The 18,379-nt window shown below is 36.9% G+C and overlaps 1 protein-coding gene across 1 annotated transcript; it reads right to left on the bottom strand.

Moving 5' to 3' along the window:
* Positions 1-2,706: 2,706 nt before the first annotated feature.
* LOC307150236 (EF-hand and coiled-coil domain-containing protein 1) lies at positions 2,707-12,947 on the bottom strand. The gene is made up of 9 exons (XM_079857195.1): positions 11,998-12,947; positions 10,298-10,862; positions 6,703-6,809; positions 5,153-5,288; positions 4,922-5,039; positions 4,725-4,823; positions 3,897-3,966; positions 3,623-3,819; positions 2,707-3,206 (listed from the first exon to the last, which is right to left on the bottom strand). Exons 1-8 carry the CDS (start codon positions 12,557-12,559, stop codon positions 3,662-3,664), a joined length of 1,815 nt encoding a protein of 604 aa, XP_079713321.1. The 5' UTR covers positions 12,560-12,947; the 3' UTR covers positions 2,707-3,206; positions 3,623-3,661.
* Positions 12,948-18,379: the final 5,432 nt, after the last annotated feature.

Below are 18,379 nucleotides of genomic sequence, written 5' to 3'. Positions count from 1 at the left end.
TCGCACCAGGACGGCCCTGATTGACACCGATGCTGCTGGGTATGGTTAATGATGAAGAATCACATTGACACTGATCTTCTGAGATGTGTTGTACTGACATACTGTAGCAAAACTTGCTCCCTAATAGAGCATTTGTGACCCTGGATCACAAAACCAGTCACGAGTCGCACGGGTATATTTGTGGCAATAGCCAATCAAAATGATCGATTTCTCTTTTATGCCAAAAATCATTAGGATATTAAGTAAAGATCATGTTCCATGAAGATATGTTGTACATACCGTAAATATATAAAACATTTATTTTTGTGAGTGAATGCAGCACAATCGCCAACATAAATGAACAACTCTAAAGCCGATTTTCTCAATGTTTCGATTTTTTTGCACCCTCAGATTCCAGATTTTCAAATATCTCTGCCAAATATTGTTCTATCATAACAAACCATACATCAATGGAAACCTGTTCAGATTGCAGATGATGTATAAATCTCAATTTTTAAAAAAAATGACCCATGTGACTGGTTTTGTGGTCCAGGGTCACATTTATTGAAACTGAGCTGCAAAAACACCTCTATCTGAACTGCTTATTAATTAATACATGACCACACTCAGTGAATTATGCCTGTCGGGTAATGATTTATGAGTAATGATATGAAATAATGTAAAATATTATTACTAGTTTGGAAGGATTTTTTAATGTTTTTGAAAAAGTCTCTTATGCTCACCGAGGCTGCATCAAAAATGGTAATATTGTAAAATATTATTATAGTTTCAAACAACAGTTTTATATTTGAATATGTTTTAAAATGTTATTTATTCCTGTGATGCAAAGCTGAATTTTCAGCATCATTCCTCCAGTCTTCAGTGTCACATGATCCTTCAGAAATTATTCTAATATGATGATTTGATGCTCAATAAATATTTCTTAATATTATCAATGTTGAAAACGGTTTTGAAACCTTTATTTTTTTTTTTAAATGTTATTTGATGAATAGAAAGTTCAAAAGCTCATTTTTACTGATCAATTTCACTTTTGATCAAAAGTATTTAATTTTTTTTTACTGACCCCATGATTTGGTGCTCAAAAAAAAAAAAATCTATATATTCAGGATGATAAATGTCTGATAAGTGAACGTTTGAAATGTCCCAGTTGACGTTAAATCCAGTGACCTTGCATTTGTCATTTTTCCGTTGTGAATCACAATGTCGCTGCTCCTCTTCTATCAGAGTTTCTGGAGACAATGTCCCATCCTCATCAAACATAATACAGAGGAAGACAAATCATCCAGACGCATAACTCAGCAGATCTGGTTCCAGCATGAGAGCGGCTCAATCGGATTGGTATGGGAATAATAGGGATTGACACGGATAAGACCGGACATAGAATGAGGCCAAGGCTTGTCTGGATGGAGGAGGAAGCTTCAAGAGCTTTCTAGAAAATGATCCCGGGAGAACTGACTCGGTCTAAATGCTTTTTCTATATCATCCTTTTGTAGTTTAAGATTGAATGCTGTTTGAGAGATTCGTTCAGAACACAATGTGCCTGAGACGCTCGGAGACAAACTCACACACTGAGGCTCTTTGTAATCTGACAGATGTTTGGGTTGGACCTTCACAACACTAAACAAAAGAACTATACAGTAGCAAGAACATACATATGATTATTTCTATTACTTGTAATGTACCAAGAAGTATTTAGGCATTTAAGTCCCTCTTAACCCCATAAAGCCTAATGTATCGTGTTCGATAAGCAGATTTCTAAGGCCTCTAAATTGTCAACATGATCAACGCTTTGCTACAAAACCCTTTGTTCACAATCTATGCCTTTTGTCGTCTGATTGATAGTTTAGTTTTGAGCAAGTAAAAGGCCTTTTAGTATCATTGTAAAAACATGGTGGTTCTTTTTGCTGTGAAATCTTTAATGAGTTTTTTTTTTTAAGTAACCATAAGATATTACTTTTATATTGTTCGAAAAATCAGTTTAAAATGTTAGTATTAAATAGGCTTTTGAGGAACATTTACCTGTACATCACTCAATCGTCATTGCATTATATATTTTTTCTCCACAGAAAAACTACAGAGCTTTGATCAGAAAACTAAGCATTTAAATATCATCTTACTAAGACATATTATTGGGAGATATAGAGCGACGACTGATATTTATATGCATTCTAAGTAGTCTGCTATATTGTTTTAAAGATATCACTGCTTTACATTTACATCAGATCTTGCTTTTTGGCAATATAAATATCAGCATCTGCACCAAATTGCATATATTTGTTCTGTTTGGGCCTCCATATTCTCCTATATTATATACTATATGAGTCATAAAAGCCTGATGCATCAAATATGATACTCAACAAAAAAAAAAAACATGTACTGTATGCAAACTTTTTTTACTGTTTCATTTTATAAAAATAATTTTTCTCCTGACTATTGTTTCATATGTCAGGCCTTAAAGGGTTAAAAGTCATTGAATTCGATATTAAAATATCAAGCCAGGGGGCACTGTTTTTTTTTTACTTTCTAATTAAAAACTGGTCAAATGTATGAAGCTCTCAGGATCTTGTATCATAAGGATTCCTCCAATGAGCCGACACACCGTCTGTAGCGGGGATGTGACCCGTGTCACATGGAATGACATCATGTGATGATATCAGTGACACATGAACATGCACAAGCACAAAAAATGGACCAAATGTTTTCTTTAAAAAAAGTTGTATTTTTAATTTTATCAAATATAACCAATATTATTTCGTAGCATAAATATAATTGTTAAAAATTATTTTGTAAGAGGGTCATATGAGAGCATAACTTTTCTCACACAGATTAAGTGCTTTGCAGAAAAATTACAGTAACACACCACAGTGAGACTGAACTCTAAAGCGTCTTATAATGTGGCCTATTCATGTCTTGCACGTAACAAGGGTAAACGTGTGGAAAGGTTTCAGGAGACTATGTAACATGCGTTTGAAGAAGAATAGGTTAAAGTCGGCATGAATCAGAAGTTGCAATAGTCTTTTCTTCCATATTGTGACGTATATCCGAGTTAACCGGCTTCTTGAACAAGAAAAAAATGTAGGATGGGACTTCATTTGGTCCATTGGGAATTGATTGGCTGGTTGTGGTTTGCTATTGGAGGATCCCATGTGAGTGACAGGTTGCCCCGCCCTCACACCAGTGACCACATCATCAGAGAAGAGATGTCACTGAAAGAGGAAGGGGAAGTTATATTGATGAAAGATTATGAGAACACATCAATTCCAAAAATTAAAAAAGTACAAATTATTTCATAAGAAAATAGGAAATGTCAGTTATGATTTCATGGTGATACTTTCCACAAATAGGGTACAAAATGGGACTAGAAACTTTTAAATTCAATAAATATATATATATTTTTTTAAATAAGTGGAAGAAGGTGAAAAAATTATGTTTGTCCACTTCAAGAGGTCAAACTAAATTTTACATGAGCTGGTTTTTTTATTATTAATAAATGTTATTTTATTTTATGACATTTGATATGACGTATAACAACAATTTGAAAACATGCGAATACAGTTTAAAACTCTAATTGTAACGCATTTAAGTATAAATTATGTAATAAATAATAAATGTAATAATGTACCCTGATAGAAAGTGTCCTAAGCGGGACATCTGTGAGCTCTCAGCAGGACATCAGCAGGGGGTTGGACGTGTTTGGGTGACCTGAGGTCACAGAAGGTCGTGACCCGTTGCAGACCTCCTCCTCTCCTCCATCCAGGAGGTCACTGGAGAGAAGCTGCTGGCAGAGAGTGTCCACGACCTGGAACACTGGAGTGCAGTCTGAAGGACAAGATGGGAGTTTATCCAGCAGTTTTGGACAAAAGAAAGTAAATGAAACACATCTAGGCAGAGCTTACCGGGACTTTTTCTGCTACACAGATCTAGTGTGTTGATCAGTATTTTCCCCAAGATCCGGCGAGAGACTCTCTATCAGGGGTCAGAACACAAAAGTTTTCATTACGTAACTTAATCACTAGGTGGCAGTGTGGACTTATCAATGCGACTCTACTGTGCAAATTAGCACTGGCTATTCAGAAAGGGATTCTACTATACAATTTCTGCAGTATATAGTATGCATACAGTCAATATTATCTGCATTTAGCATTACATTTGCCAAAATGTAAACAAAGTGCACTGAAAGGAACAATATATCCCACAATGCAATGTGCATGACTTGACTGTATGACTATCACTGTAAAGCTGCTTTGAAACGATCTGTATTGTATAAAGCGCTATATACATCAATTTTCCGGTGTGATGAATGAACAGGAAGTAATATTAACCTGATTTTTAACTCTCTAAGGCTGCGTCCGAAATCAAAAACCCCTAAACCGAAGTAGGGGAGTATGGCCAAAAAAAAAAACATCTATTGACTTACAATAAAGGGATCAAGGGACCCGAGCCGTATCATATCTTGACAAATATGTACAAAAATGTACAAATCCACCCCTGGTTTCACAGATAAGGCTTAAGCCTAGTCTCAGACTAAAATGCATGTTTGAGCTGTTTTAACTGAAAGCAACTTGCACTGAAATCTTAAAATATGTTAGTGTCTCAAGATGAACACCTGTAATGTTTTTTTTCTAAAGCACGTTTATAAAAGCCTAAATGAACTAAGGCCTAATCCTGGCTTAATCTAAGCCCTGTCTGTGAAACCAGGCCCTGTCACTGAATCTAATTCTCACTTTATGTGGAATCTGCAGCAGTAAAGTGAGCGCATCAGTCAGTCTCTCCTCCAGCAGTGAATGATGAGCTCTCAAGCCGTCCGCCTCTTTCTGCTTCATCTGCAGTCCGTGACAGAGAAGGCAAGGGTTCATTAGAGAAGATGTGGTGGATGACAATCCTGAAAACACATCATCATAGCTTCTGCTTCAACACTCACCTTTACTGCTCCATTTCCCCTCTCCTCCGCTTGAGGAATCCACACGCATCCTTTAGTTTCCTTGGTGTGAACGGAGCTCTGAGAGACGAGCCAGTTACAGATAGCAGCTTTCTGACACCTGTGGAAGGAGAACATGTCCGATTAATGCAAACATGCATGTGCTGTGGCCGAAAAGCACAGAAAGGAAATTATAGACTTGTTTTGTTTGATATTTAGGATATATTTATTTACCCTTTAGCACAGCTGTGTAATCTGTTAATCAGCCGTTTGACCTCCAGGTGGCAGCACTGTCCTTCATCCATGCCTCTCTCCTCCTCTTCCTCATCTGATGCTGCCCGACCCTCTACTGACCTCTGCAGGCCTTCTTCTGCACAGAGACATCACATGACCACGACTGCCTTTAAAGGGATAGTTCACCCAAATGTTTTTAATTAATTACTCACCCGGCCTTGTGTCTTTCCAAACCTGTAAGACTTTCATTCATCTTCGGAACACAAATGAAGATCTTTTTGAGAGCTTTCTGTCTCTACATTGACGGCTACACAACTACCACTTTAACGCTTCAAAAAGTTCATAAAGTGATCGTAAAACTAATCTGTTTGAATTGAGTGGTTGAGTCCAAATTTTCTGAAGAGACTTGATCGCTTTATATGATGAACAGATTTAATTTAGACTTTTATTCACATTGATCAGTGAACATAAACAGAAGCTGTACCGAACCTGCTTGACATGTGGGAACAAACCTCATTGGTTCTTGCAGAAGCTCAAACGTGCTGCGTAACACGAGAATGAACCTCATTGGTTCTCACAAGTCATGTGAACATGCTTGAGCTTTCGTTTACCACAACTGAATGTTTATATGTAAATAAAAGCCTAAATTAAATCTGTTTATCATTTAAAAGCGATCGAGTCCCTTCAGAAAATTTTGACTAAACCGTTCAATTCATATGGATTAGTTTTACGATCTCTTTATGAACTTTTTGAAGTGTCAAAGTGGTAGTTGTGTAGCCGTCAATGGAGGGACAGAAAGCTCTCAGATTTCATCAAAAAGATCTTCATTTGTGTTCCAAAGATGATCGAAAGTCTTACAGGTTTGGAACGACATGAGGATGAGTAAATGACAGAATTAAATTTTTTGTTTGAACTATCCCTTAAATGATCTACTACAATTATTTTTGCATTTATTTCCAAGATGATGCTACACATCACTTGCTGAAGTAAACATGCAAGTGATGTCACATGACAACATTGAAGCATATCTTTTAATGTATGATGCAATTTATTTTATAGTAGCTATAGTGCACACTACATACTACACAGTATGCTAGTATTCCATTCTGAACATAGACACAGCTATTGAGATGCATGCCAAAGTTAACAAAGAAAATGTAATTTCTTAAAGGGATAGTTCACCCAAAAATGAAAATTCTGTCATCATTTACTCACCCTCAAGTTGTTTTAAACCTGTAAGAATTAATTGTTTCTGCTGAACACAAAAGAAGATATTTTGAAAAATGTCTGTAACCAAAAACAGTTGATGGACCCCATTGACTTCCATAGTATTTTTTTTTCCTACTATGGAAGTCAATGGGGTCCATCAACTGTTTGGTTACAGACATTTTTCAAAATATCTTCTTTTGTGTTCAGCAGAATAAAGAAATTCTTACAGGTTTGAAACAACTTGAGGGTGAGTAAATGATGACAGAATTTTCATTTTTGGGTGAACTATCCCTTTAAGATCTGAATGAGAAGTTGACTTGTTTATGACTGGGTCTCCTTACCTCTTCTGGTGAGGGCATCATCATGGAGGGAGGGAAATCCGGACCTACATGGTTCAACTAGTGTTTCGGTTCTGCTCATATTCAGCTCTGTGCAGGTGCACTGGGCCCTAAGAATAAGTCATAAAGCACTGTAAACATGATCAAATAACCATCTGCGCAGGTGAGTCAAGATCTTTGGAATTAAAATGTTTAAGATCACATGACTGAAAGAGGATGTTCTGCGTTTCTTGATGCATGTTTGATTACTGTCCCTGCAGAACCTGGCAGGTTTCGACCTGCTTTTCCAGGTGAGGAATGAGCATTACATCACCGCTCTGTGATGCAAATAATAAAATATTAACCCCGATATTAATCTGCTAAGCGTCTACTGAAAGCCAGCCATCTACTTGATTGATAGCAAGGTTAATGTGAGCTAAAGTTTTAACACTGGCATTTGGCCATGCATGCTGGAAACGGTTCTAAGAATACAGAAGTTTATTAGTTGATTATTGCTACAGTTTTTGGTTTGTGTAATCTCTAATTCAAACTCAATTGCAGACAGAGACAAAGACAGAGACAGAGACAGAGACAGAGGAGTGTTCAGGAAACCTGTGTAAAAAATATATATATATTTTTTTTTTTTCCAATTCTGTTTGGTGACACTATGGCACTGAAATTACACATTTCCTGTTTAAGTCTTAAAAAATTAGACCTTTAGTAACGACATATTTATAATTATTGCTTGAATTTGTTTTTATAGTTTTTTTATTTAGCATATTGTACTTAGTGTAATAAGTGTAATATGATATATTTTAAATAACTTGTGTTTTTAGAAATGCAAAATCATATAAATTAGATTAAATTCATTGTTTTTTTCATCGTTATATTTCTTACTGTTATTATCGATTAAAAAATATGCTACAATTAACTAAAATTATTTTTGCAATTGTGTTTGGTGATGTTATATTACACATTCCCTGTTTAAGCTTGTGCATTAAGTTAATTTAATATGAAAACTCACCACAAAATACATCTTATAATTCATAAGTCGATGTAAAAAAAAATATATATATATTTTCTTTTCTTTTTCTTTTCTTTTTTTTACAACCTTTTTAGCTTGTAGAAGTACACTGACATATGCTAATAGATGTTGACTAAAAGCCACAAAATACTCAATTTCTCTGTACTTTGTACACCTTTCCTCAGATTTTTTCCTCTGCATAATTTGACTGCATTATGTTCATAGATGCAAGAGACAAACATTCCTGCTTAAACACGTGTCTGGACGCAGGCCTACCTTATATCCTCCCTCACAGGATATAATAAGATATGTCGAGTTAGATGCTGTAATAGCGGCTTTGAATGATTTGCTGTAATACTCACACTTGAAAGCAAATGACTAATAAGCGTTTTCAGGAAACTGTGCCATCCTGTGTTATTAAGGCAGGTCATTAACATCTGTCAAGGGAAAATCAAGCATGCCTGCGACATGCCCTTCAGTGCTACTCCTTAATAATCAATCTGTGTCATAACCAACCCCTGTTCCTTGACTCATCAACATCAACTCAAGCCAGAATCCACTCTGGAGCGTCAGTGCAGGTACAAATCTGACAGTTATGCAAGATTTTGTGTTGATTATGGTTTCTTGTCTGAGAACGCCTTTGTGGTCTGCTCTGGGTCTTAGAAAAGTATTTCTGTCATGACAACTCTCTGAGTGTTTGGCACAGTAATGGGTCTGACAATTTTTATATGTTTGATCTTGGTGGAATAGATCTGGTACACCGCTGCTGCTGCAGGGCAAGTACGGGACTTGCTACTGCCAATACACACACGACACACTGCTGTGAGCAAGACATGCTGCTGCTGTACAATATAGCGTACATGAATTACCCATAGCAGATATACCATAGACAGTATATAAACTGGACACAGCGACCCCATATGTTTCAACGGAGACAAGTGAAGTCAATTAGAAGCACGCACTTCCTGATGGTCGAGCGTACTGCGCAGACTCAAACTGAGCTTGACAACGTAGATGTCACGTGAGCAACCCGTCTATCTTCTAGTAGCTGTGCCGAGAGAAATCTGAATCATTCCCTTCCGAATCTTGCAGAGACGGAGAGTGTGAGTAGGAGCTGTCCATGAGCTAGGAGCAGGAGAAACTTTTGCTAAGTATTCTGATTAATTATTTTGTCATTTTGCCTCCACGTCCCCCCGATTGCCTGCGAGCTTCTCCTCCTGTCCATACGGTAATCTCTCTACTGTGCGACAGAAAGTCGCGTGTTATGACGCAGTTGTTAGCCTATTTTTACAAAAACTGCTTCTACGGGGCCATAACGTAAGATACAAGGTAATGGAGCCTTTTATACATTTTTGTGTTTCTTTAGAAATAAATAATGGACAAATGGAGTCTTTAAACGCCTCAGATGTGAAGTTATTCACTGTCAAAGTGACGCCAAAATGAATGGGAGTCAATGGGATGCTAACAGCAGGTGATGGTCCGCTAATCAATGGCGGCGCCCGGGGAAGCTTCAAGAAAATATGAAACCCTGCCCCCCTGAGATATACAGGTGGAGCTGGGGAAGGTGGAGGGTTTCTGAAAGCGCGCTGTGCAAGTATTTGAAGGTTGAGCTGCGAGCTCATTGGCTACTGATACAGCAGGAACCAATCAGCTGTGCCCTTTAGAGAATGATGTGATTGCAAGCGGATTGAGTTAAGGACCAGCCTGCGCCATTTAGAGTTTCATGACAGAAATTTGTATGATTGCGACTAGGTCTTGAAGTGAACTGGTTCAGAATAATTGTATAATCTTGATCAATTGAATTAATTTTGATTTATTGATAATTCCAATATAAAATGTTGACAGAAACATTAAGTAAAAAGAAATGTCTTCCCAAACCTGTATGCATTTCTTTCTTCTGTGGAACACAAAGGAAGATATTTTGAAAAACGTCTTTTTTGTTTTGTTTTGTCAATACAATGAAAGTCAATGGATTCCAGTGTTATTTTGGACCCCACTGACTTTTATTTTATGGACAAAAACAGAATTTTACCTTTAAAATTGAAAAGGTAAACCTTGAACTACGGTATACCTTTAATAATCCTCAGACAGTACCGTTCGAAATATTTCTAATGATTTTGAAAGAAGTCTCATATTCACTAAGGCTGCAATATTTGATCATATACTGTAAAAAAAAAAGTAAATTTATGAAATATTATTACAATTTAAAATATTTTTTTAATATATTTTAAAATGTAATTTATTTCTGTGATGCAAAGCTGAATATTCAGTATCATTACTCCAGTCTTCAGTGAGACATGATCCTTCAGAAATCATTCTAATATGATGATTTGCTGCTCAAGAAACATTTTTGATTATTAACATTGTTGAAAATAGTTGTGCTGCTTAATGCTTTTGTGGAAACCGTGATAAGTTTGTTTTCAGGATTTTTTTTGATGAATAGGAAGTTCAACAGCATTTTGTCTGTTATAAATGTCTTTACTGTCAATTTAATGCATCCTTGCTGAATAAAAGTATTAAATTCTTTAAAAAAAAAAAAAGACTGACCCCAAACTTTTGAACTGATAGCATTTGCTGATTAAAAGTGAAAAGTACCTGAACTTCTCCAGCTGGTTCTCCAGACTCTGGACTCGTTCTCGGAGCAGGTCAGCTCGTTTGGCCTGGTCTTGTAAAGCTCTCACACCCTCCAGCCCTGCAGCCAGTGACCCTCTGACCTCTTCTGTCCTCTTCTTAATCCGTGCGTTCTCAGTCCTGACACTGTCCACGGTCTCCTGCATCCTGCTGAGCTCTCCATAAGCTGCCACCAGCTCTTCCTCTAACCTCTGGTTAAACCTCATGGCTTCCTCCAGCTGTCCATCACGTGAAGCACGGATCAGCTCCAGCTCTCGCAGGAGGTCTTTAGTGCTTCTTCTGGTGTCCCATTCCATGTGTTTGGATTGTCGTGATTTTGTTATTCCCCCAGCGCTGCAGTCTTGTCTCTCCGGGGTTCCACCAGCAGTGTGTTGGGGCGGCACGTCTTTCCGGCATAACGCCACCTCCAGTGCCATGCACCGCGCGTCGCTGCTCTGCAGGGCTGAACGCAAGTCCTCCACCAACTCCCTCAGACTGGCGTTCTCCAACTCTAGCTGGTCCTGCCATCTCCTCTGAGGGTTAACATCCACTGCAGCAAATATAGTACAAATACATCTTCAGTGCTGACCAAATGCATCATTTGAAAACACATATAAGGTTTAAAATGATTTATTAATCAATAATTTTAATAAATATGATACGTTTGTTTATTTTATTAAATGATTTAAAAATCAAATATTGTTATTAGATGTGTAAAATCATATATATAAAAAATGAAATGGCATGCCTTTATTTTAATTTCAAATATTTTATGTTACTATTATTACAAATTTTTACTAGTTATTTTAAATAAAATAGTCAGGTTCTCTGAGTTACAGTAATAACAGACACTGCAATAAACATTAAATTAGACCTTCAGTAAAATTACTACACTTTCTTTTTGCTTTGAAATTAATTCAGAGAAATTATACATTATCAGTGTAAATACAAATTAAATACATGTTAAATGTAATTTTCTGCTTGTTTGTAAAACAATTTCAGATTTAATCTTGTATAGAAGGTGACAAATAAATAGTTTATTTCAATTGTTTTAATTTACTTTAAAAATATACAAAGAAGTATCTCATGTTCACCAAGGCTGCATCTATTTGATCAAAATAGATAAAATAAGTAAAAACAATAATATTGTGTGTAAAATATTATCACAATTTAATATATATATATATATATATATATATATATATATATATATATATATATATATATATATATATATATATATATTTATTTATATATATTTTTTTTTCAAATGTAATTTATTCCTGTGGTCCAAAGCTGAATTTTCAGCATCATTACTCCAGTCTTCAGTGTCACATGATCCTTCAGAAATCATTCTAATATGCTGATTTGCTGCTCAAGAAACATTTCTTAGTATTATCAATGCTGAAAACAGTTAACAGTTTGTGGAAGCAGTAATACGTTTGTTTATATAAAATTACATTTAATATATAAATAATTTGCAATTTCTGGAAGGCACAGACATTACACTCCTTAATCTCCCGTATATAAATCTTCATTAATTATCAGTACAGACTAAAAATGTCCCCTAAGGCTTGAGTTTTTGGATGAAAAAATGCAGCTATTAAATTGGTCCACCTGTCCTGACAGCTCAGGTGTGTGTGTGTGTGTGTGTGTGTGTGTGTGTGTCTGTGAGAAAGTTGTACCTGCGTTTTTCGTGGATTCCACAGCAGAAGTCTGCGAATGTTTCAGATTCTGAGAGTGTCCGGATCTTCTCACTGACCTCTTTCGGTTGTGATGGTCGGTAGACAGATCAAAACTGACGCACTTTCTCCTCCGGACGCGGGGACACCGGAGTCGGATCTCGCGCTCGATGTGTTCGGTCTCCTCACTGACCGGGAGTCGAGCTCCAGCCTGTCTTTCCTGAGCTTTAAGCGAGAAAAATCCACATAGTCGTGCGTGGAATTCTTTAAAGTTAAGCACACAAGGAAGTTGTTCTGAGGTGCCATTCTCAGTCCCTGCGCTCGCGGGAATCCCCAAAATCAAACACAGACTCCTGAAGTCCTCATCCGAGACGAGATCATCACCGTTGTAAAAGGCCAGGTGATGAAACACCTCCTGGAGATACTGGTCCACGCCGGTAGCCAAAACCACGATCTCGTTTTCCACGCAGGGATCTGGACTGAAGTGGTGCGCGAGAGCGCATCTGAGCCACTCGCTTTTACGCGCCGCGCGGACCCGCGAAACCTGCATGACTGAAGAAGACATCCACAAAACACCCGGGTTTCTACATGTCAACCTTCTTCAGACAACAGATGTGTATATGCAACACGTGCTCTAAACTTACAAGATATGAGTATAAAAGGCAACGCTTACATTACAGTGCTAATTTTTCGCCTAAAAAATATGAACTGAATTTAAAATGTATTGTTGACTTCAAATTCTTTCCTCAAGCTCTTCCTTCAGGGTTTGTGGTTGTGTGCGTCTTCAGAAGACCCACTCCACCCTTTAGGTTGACAGAGGAGTGTGTGTGTGTGTGTGTGTGGTGTTTCCATGGCACGTGAAAGCTTTCAGATCCGTCCAATCACAGCTCACTTCAGACTGAGGATTTTTTGGACCACGACCAAGAAAGTGATCTTCTCAGGAGCTTGAAGACACTTAATACAGGTAGTGTGGACTCTTTTAAATGGAAGCTTTTATCTAAGTTTAGAGATCACTTTGAGGGACTTTTCAAGCATGACTCACTTACTACAAGAGACTGAAATGAAACAGGTAACACCCATAGGTGTAGCCTATAGAAGCGGTTCCTTCTACAAGGCTAAAAAAACATGAATATTAAAGTCCATAGAAGGCATACAATTACGCTTTTTTTATTCCAAATGAATAAAATAAGGACAATAAAAATATTTTGTGTGTGTGTGTGTGTGTGTGTGTGTGTGTGTGTGTGTGTGTGTGTGTGTGTGTGTGTGTGTGTGTGTGTGTGTGTGTGTAATTTCCACCTTCTCAAATTATGTATCATGTTTAATAGTGCTTTGTGACGTTTCATGAAATAAACAATTAAATAATTAAATTAAATGATGCAATATTTTTACAGTATTTATTTGCACACTTTGCAAATGACTTGAACATGATTTAAATAGTTATGTAAACAAAGAAGGTGACCTGAACTTGTGTGTATCTGTATTTGTGTCAATTCTGTGTGTGTGTGTGTGTGTGTGTGTGTGTGTACATGTGTAGGCCTATCTATCTATCTATCTATCTATCTATCTATCTATCTATCTATCTATCTATACTGACAGATAGACAGACAGACAGACAGACAGACAGATAGATAGATAGATAGATAGATAGATAGATAGATAGATAGATAGATAGATAGATAGATAGATAGATAGATAGATAGACATGACACATGTATAATATCATATGTCTACTACTACATATCAGTTTATCACAATACTCATCTATGCAAAGAGTTAGTCATAAGATGGCCCCTAGCTTAAGTCACAAGCTTTAGTTTCTTGACTGGAAGTTACAGTAGGTTGACTTCCCGTAACTAAAGACCCTTGAAGACACCTGATACAAAAGTCCTCTGTTAGTGTCTCTCAGATATATACCACTCCGGAAATAACTGTCATCACCTTAGTTCATGACAAATAATGTCATCCCACCGGAAATACTCCCACAATTACACTGATAGCTCATTCCGTCATGTGTCATGTTGTACTTTTTCTGTATAGTGACTCAGAGAAAAGTGCTTTTGTTGAAAGGTGAGCGCAAACTCTAAGGTAAAGTAGCCGGTAATTTTTTTTTTTTTTTTTTTTGCATTTTCTGGAAGGTTAATCACCAGTGGATTTCTGTCCTACTTCTGTTGTTATGTCTTAAATCTACTTGAATCATGTTATATATTTTTGTACAGCGCCAGATTGTCTATCTAGATGTGAGATATCATGGTTTCTGTCAGGTCTTGATGAGACAAGTCAAGACTCCAGAGAGCTATTTTACAGAAAAGCAGACATCATTTTGTCAGTCATAGATCATGTTTGTGTTTTCATCCTAAAATGGTCCATCAATCCCATTAAATTCTTAAGTGAGAAATTTGCAGCATTGTCTGGTGCTAATGTAACAGTAAAGTGTTTTTGCATGTGCGCTCAATGCAGAAGTTGCTGCCTCAATCATGAGCGGTTGCTAGGGTGTTTTGAGGGATTTTTTTTATGTCTGGCTTATCAAACACCATCAAAAAAATATTATATTAGTATACATTATTTATCCACTATCCATCATTTAAAAATGTAATGATGTTATTTATGATTTTATTAATTCATGGCATTTTGAAGTTTTTTATATTTTCATCATCAAACATGAGTAGTAATGATAAAATTGTAATAATATTAATATGAACTATGTCATATCTACTGTATAATTCATAGTATATGATTAAGAGCAGTGCTTGGGCAAAATTATCCATTTTTCATAATTAAACGATCAATGATTAAAACGATTAAATTATCCATTATCCATAATATTTATTATTTAATTATCCACAATAAATATATTTTTTTTCACTGGGTATTACTATACAGTTTGAAGTTTTTTTTTTTAATGTGTTTTAAGTTAAGAGTTATTATGATATTTTAAATTATATTTATTGAATTAATGAATGATCCATTATCCATGATATACCACTAATTATGATATTTGTTTTCAAGATGATAGTCATTGACCTCTTACTATTCATCTTAATTTAGACCTAATTGCTTTGAAAAATTAACTTTGTTCTTTGGAATTTTCTGCTCAAGTGTAACCAGAGAATAAATAGCCAGTTTCTTCAGCCCACAATCTGAAGATCAGCAAACATCCCACATCCAAGTTAAAGATTATCCAGAAACCTGTTCACCTGCTTATATAGGCTAGTCAACAGGTAAAACATCAATATCACAAATGTGTTAATTGTTTTCCTCTAGTGTTTGGAAATAGACTTGAGGAAACATTTGTCACATGCCACACTTTATATTGAAAGAAATTGTCAGGATAAGCAAAACAAAACAGTCCCAGAAGCCAGACTGAATGAGTGATGAGAGTGCTTTAATAACCAGGGCTCAAGAGACACTCTCAGAATTTATACTCTCAATAGGATTCCTAATGATGCATGAAATCGGTGTCATTTCATTTGACAGATTATTCTCTGTAATCTTTTTCAGATTACTTTAATTTTCAGAGCCAAATGGGATTGTAATGCTGCGCGTGGAAAATGAAACTCCCCCCGGATCAATAGAGAATCACATTGAGCCATTAACATCCAAACCGGCAGCTGCTCTTCTAAAGCTTGTTTACTTTGGTTGAAAGGAGCTTATTTGAAACTGAAAGGTTTTTTGGAGCTCACGGCATTGTCATAATAAGGGGAGAGGTGTCAGGGGTCAAAGGGCCACAGGGAGAAGATACAGACCGTGTTTCTGGAAGGTAATTGCTCTATTGATGGGTTTGGGATCTTGGCTTTTGTTCAGTCCATATGTGCTTCTGTGGCTCAAACTCAATGCAAGTGTATGAGCAGGTAAAGACAAACACCAGCGTGCACATGCAACACCTTATCAAACCCTTCCTTGACCTAGATACGGTCTCAGAGAACATATCCCCCCTCGTCTTAAGGATCTCAGACTCTCTTCTGAAACTAGACGAGTGTTTTTGCCAGCAGAAGCTATTTATCTCATCGCTGTCTAAACATTTGAGAAGAGATCTCAGTTGCTCATTTATCTGATAACATTTGTCTCAGATTTAGATATCAGATCTTTTGGATTTCAGAAGCACTTAAGCATATGTGTGCAGGCATTCCACTGCGGTGTGATTTGTCTGGAAGGACTGAAATGTAATTCATACAGTCCTCCACACAATTCCTTATCACACCAACGTTTACAACAGCCTATAAAACACTAAATTGATGTTTGTGTTCCACCATAGTATAGACTTTGCTGGGGTACACAGTGTTACTTCTTCTGCAATAAATATAGACTTCAGTTTCTGAACCTGAATGGCATTTTTTGAGATTATGGTGTGTTATTGGTATACGAGACATCAAAGCTGTAATATGGATGAGTAATGCCTGTCAAGAACACATCAGGGTCATATTTCACCCCCAAATCAAATGAAAAAGCTATTTATAAAGACTTGTGGCATTGCTTTCATTACAATTTGACATTTTTCCATCAAAATGTTTTTGTGATGTACAGCCATTTATCAGGTGCTTTTAAAGGCATAGGCGATTTGTTCCCGTCTCTTCACATCCTGATTGCAATCACTAAGTTAAGTGGTCTAAATGTATTTATATATTGTCTGTCATTGCATTTTGTCCGAATGCTATACGATTTTTCAGATTATTTACGATATTTTCATATCTCCACGCAGACATCACACGTCATCATTGCGTTTCATGCTATGAATTAGACAGACGTCAGTCACTGAGCACCGCAACAGAAACAGTAGCCGCCTTTTACAGTTCCTCGAGAACCAAAACAACAAACTTATATGGCATAACTACTGTAATTGGTTACGTTAACCTGTAACGTTATACTCAGAGCGGTTCATGAAATCTCACTGACCCAAACTTTTGAACAGTAGTGTGTATGCAATATACACTAAATTGGAAATAGAAACCTGCACGCTCAATACATGCATTTCAATGTACAACTTGTCATTTACTTTTTGTGCGCATGACGAATAAAACTTTAAGTTATGAAACTTAAAGGAGAACTCCGGTCAATTTTAACATTGAGCTCATTTTTTTGTACATTTGGAGTGCTGTCAATACAGAGAACAACGACAAAAATCGGTGTTGCCTACACCGAGTTATTCTATTTTTAAAATTTGCACCCTGTTGACTTCAATGGGGCAAGTTTTAAACCTGCTTTTAGCCTCTTAACATCCTTGATGTGTCATTACAAGTGCACAGAAAATGTGAGTGATTCCTTCTGAGTGAACACGAGTGAGTCTGACTGCAGTAGATGTGAAAGATATGTATAAAAATGATGTTATTTAAGCCAGCGCAAATACCTTTGTTTACATCCTGTTTTTCGGTTGAAGTCCAAAGTAGTCGATTGCCGAGTTCACGCGCGTGATCATAGGTATTAAACCTATGCGTGTGAACTCTGCAATCGACTACTTTGGACTTCAACCGAAAAACAGGATGTAAACAAAGGTATTTGCGCTGGCTTAAATAACATCATTTTTATACATTTCTTTCACATCTACTGCAGTCAGACTCACTCGTGTTCACTCAGAAGGAATCACTCACATTTTCTGTGCACTTGTAATGACACATCAAGGATGTTAAGAGGCTAAAAGCAGGTTTAGTACTTGCCCCATTGAAGTCAACAGGGTGCAAATTTTAAAAATAGAATAACTCGGTGTAGGCAACACCGATTTTTGTAGTTGTTCTCTGTATTGACAGCACTCCAAATGTACAAAAAAATGAGCTCAATGTTAAAATTGACCGGAGTTCTCCTTTAATTTACTCTCATAAGCACATCTAGTCCAACACCCTGCAGGCTCTTTCTCTGTTTGTTGTTGTGCTATTTTAAAACTCATTCCACTCATTTTAATTGTGACTTTTCACTCTGAATGGAGGCAAAAAAAAAACTTTAAAGCAAACAATCTATTGAAGCGCTAATCTTTCTTTCATTATTCATGGTGTATGTGTTTCCGCCACCTGTTTAGTGAGCCTCTCCTCTCTTCCTTCCAAATGAACCAGCTTCTCTGTAACACTCTTCAATGCAATTGTCTACCTTTAGCTTTGCGCACAACAGATGCCACACACAAAATAGCTGAAGCAGGAACAGTAAATTCCCCAGCCTTTAAATCAAGTATTGTTCCTGCTGTAAAGACCTGCAGGAGAATGAAGCCGCAGCAGCTCTGGCGGGTTTACAAGAGACCCGGAGGGCCGTTTAAAGCGGGACGTGTTGTGTGTGGCCCGACACTCACTAGAGGAGGTTAAAATCATCAGGGCTCGTCTGTGTAGAGGAGGAGGATGAGACACATAAAGGAAGACATAAAAACTCTGACAGCAGTGCAGATGGCCGACGGACCTTTGCTTCCACA

Source organism: Squalius cephalus (assembly GCF_949319135.1).
Source record: "Squalius cephalus genome assembly, chromosome: 22".
In the NCBI taxonomy this organism is placed as follows: Eukaryota; Metazoa; Chordata; class Actinopteri; order Cypriniformes; family Leuciscidae; genus Squalius; species Squalius cephalus.
The sequence above is the reverse complement of the archived record's forward strand: the minus strand, read 5'-3'. Positions and strand labels throughout refer to the sequence as shown.

Coding starts and splice junctions, on each gene's coding strand:
- LOC307150236 (XM_079857195.1), bottom strand. CDS start 12,559: ATGTCTTCTTCAGTCATGCAGGTTTCGCGGGTCCGCGCGGCGCGTAAA. Junction 5,040..5,152: donor TTACACAGCTGTGCTAAAGG/GTAAATAAATAT, acceptor CTCCTTCCACAG/GTGTCAGAAAGCTGCTATCT. Junction 3,967..4,724: donor TGCTGCAGATTCCACATAAA/GTGAGAATTAGA, acceptor GACCCCTGATAG/AGAGTCTCTCGCCGGATCTT.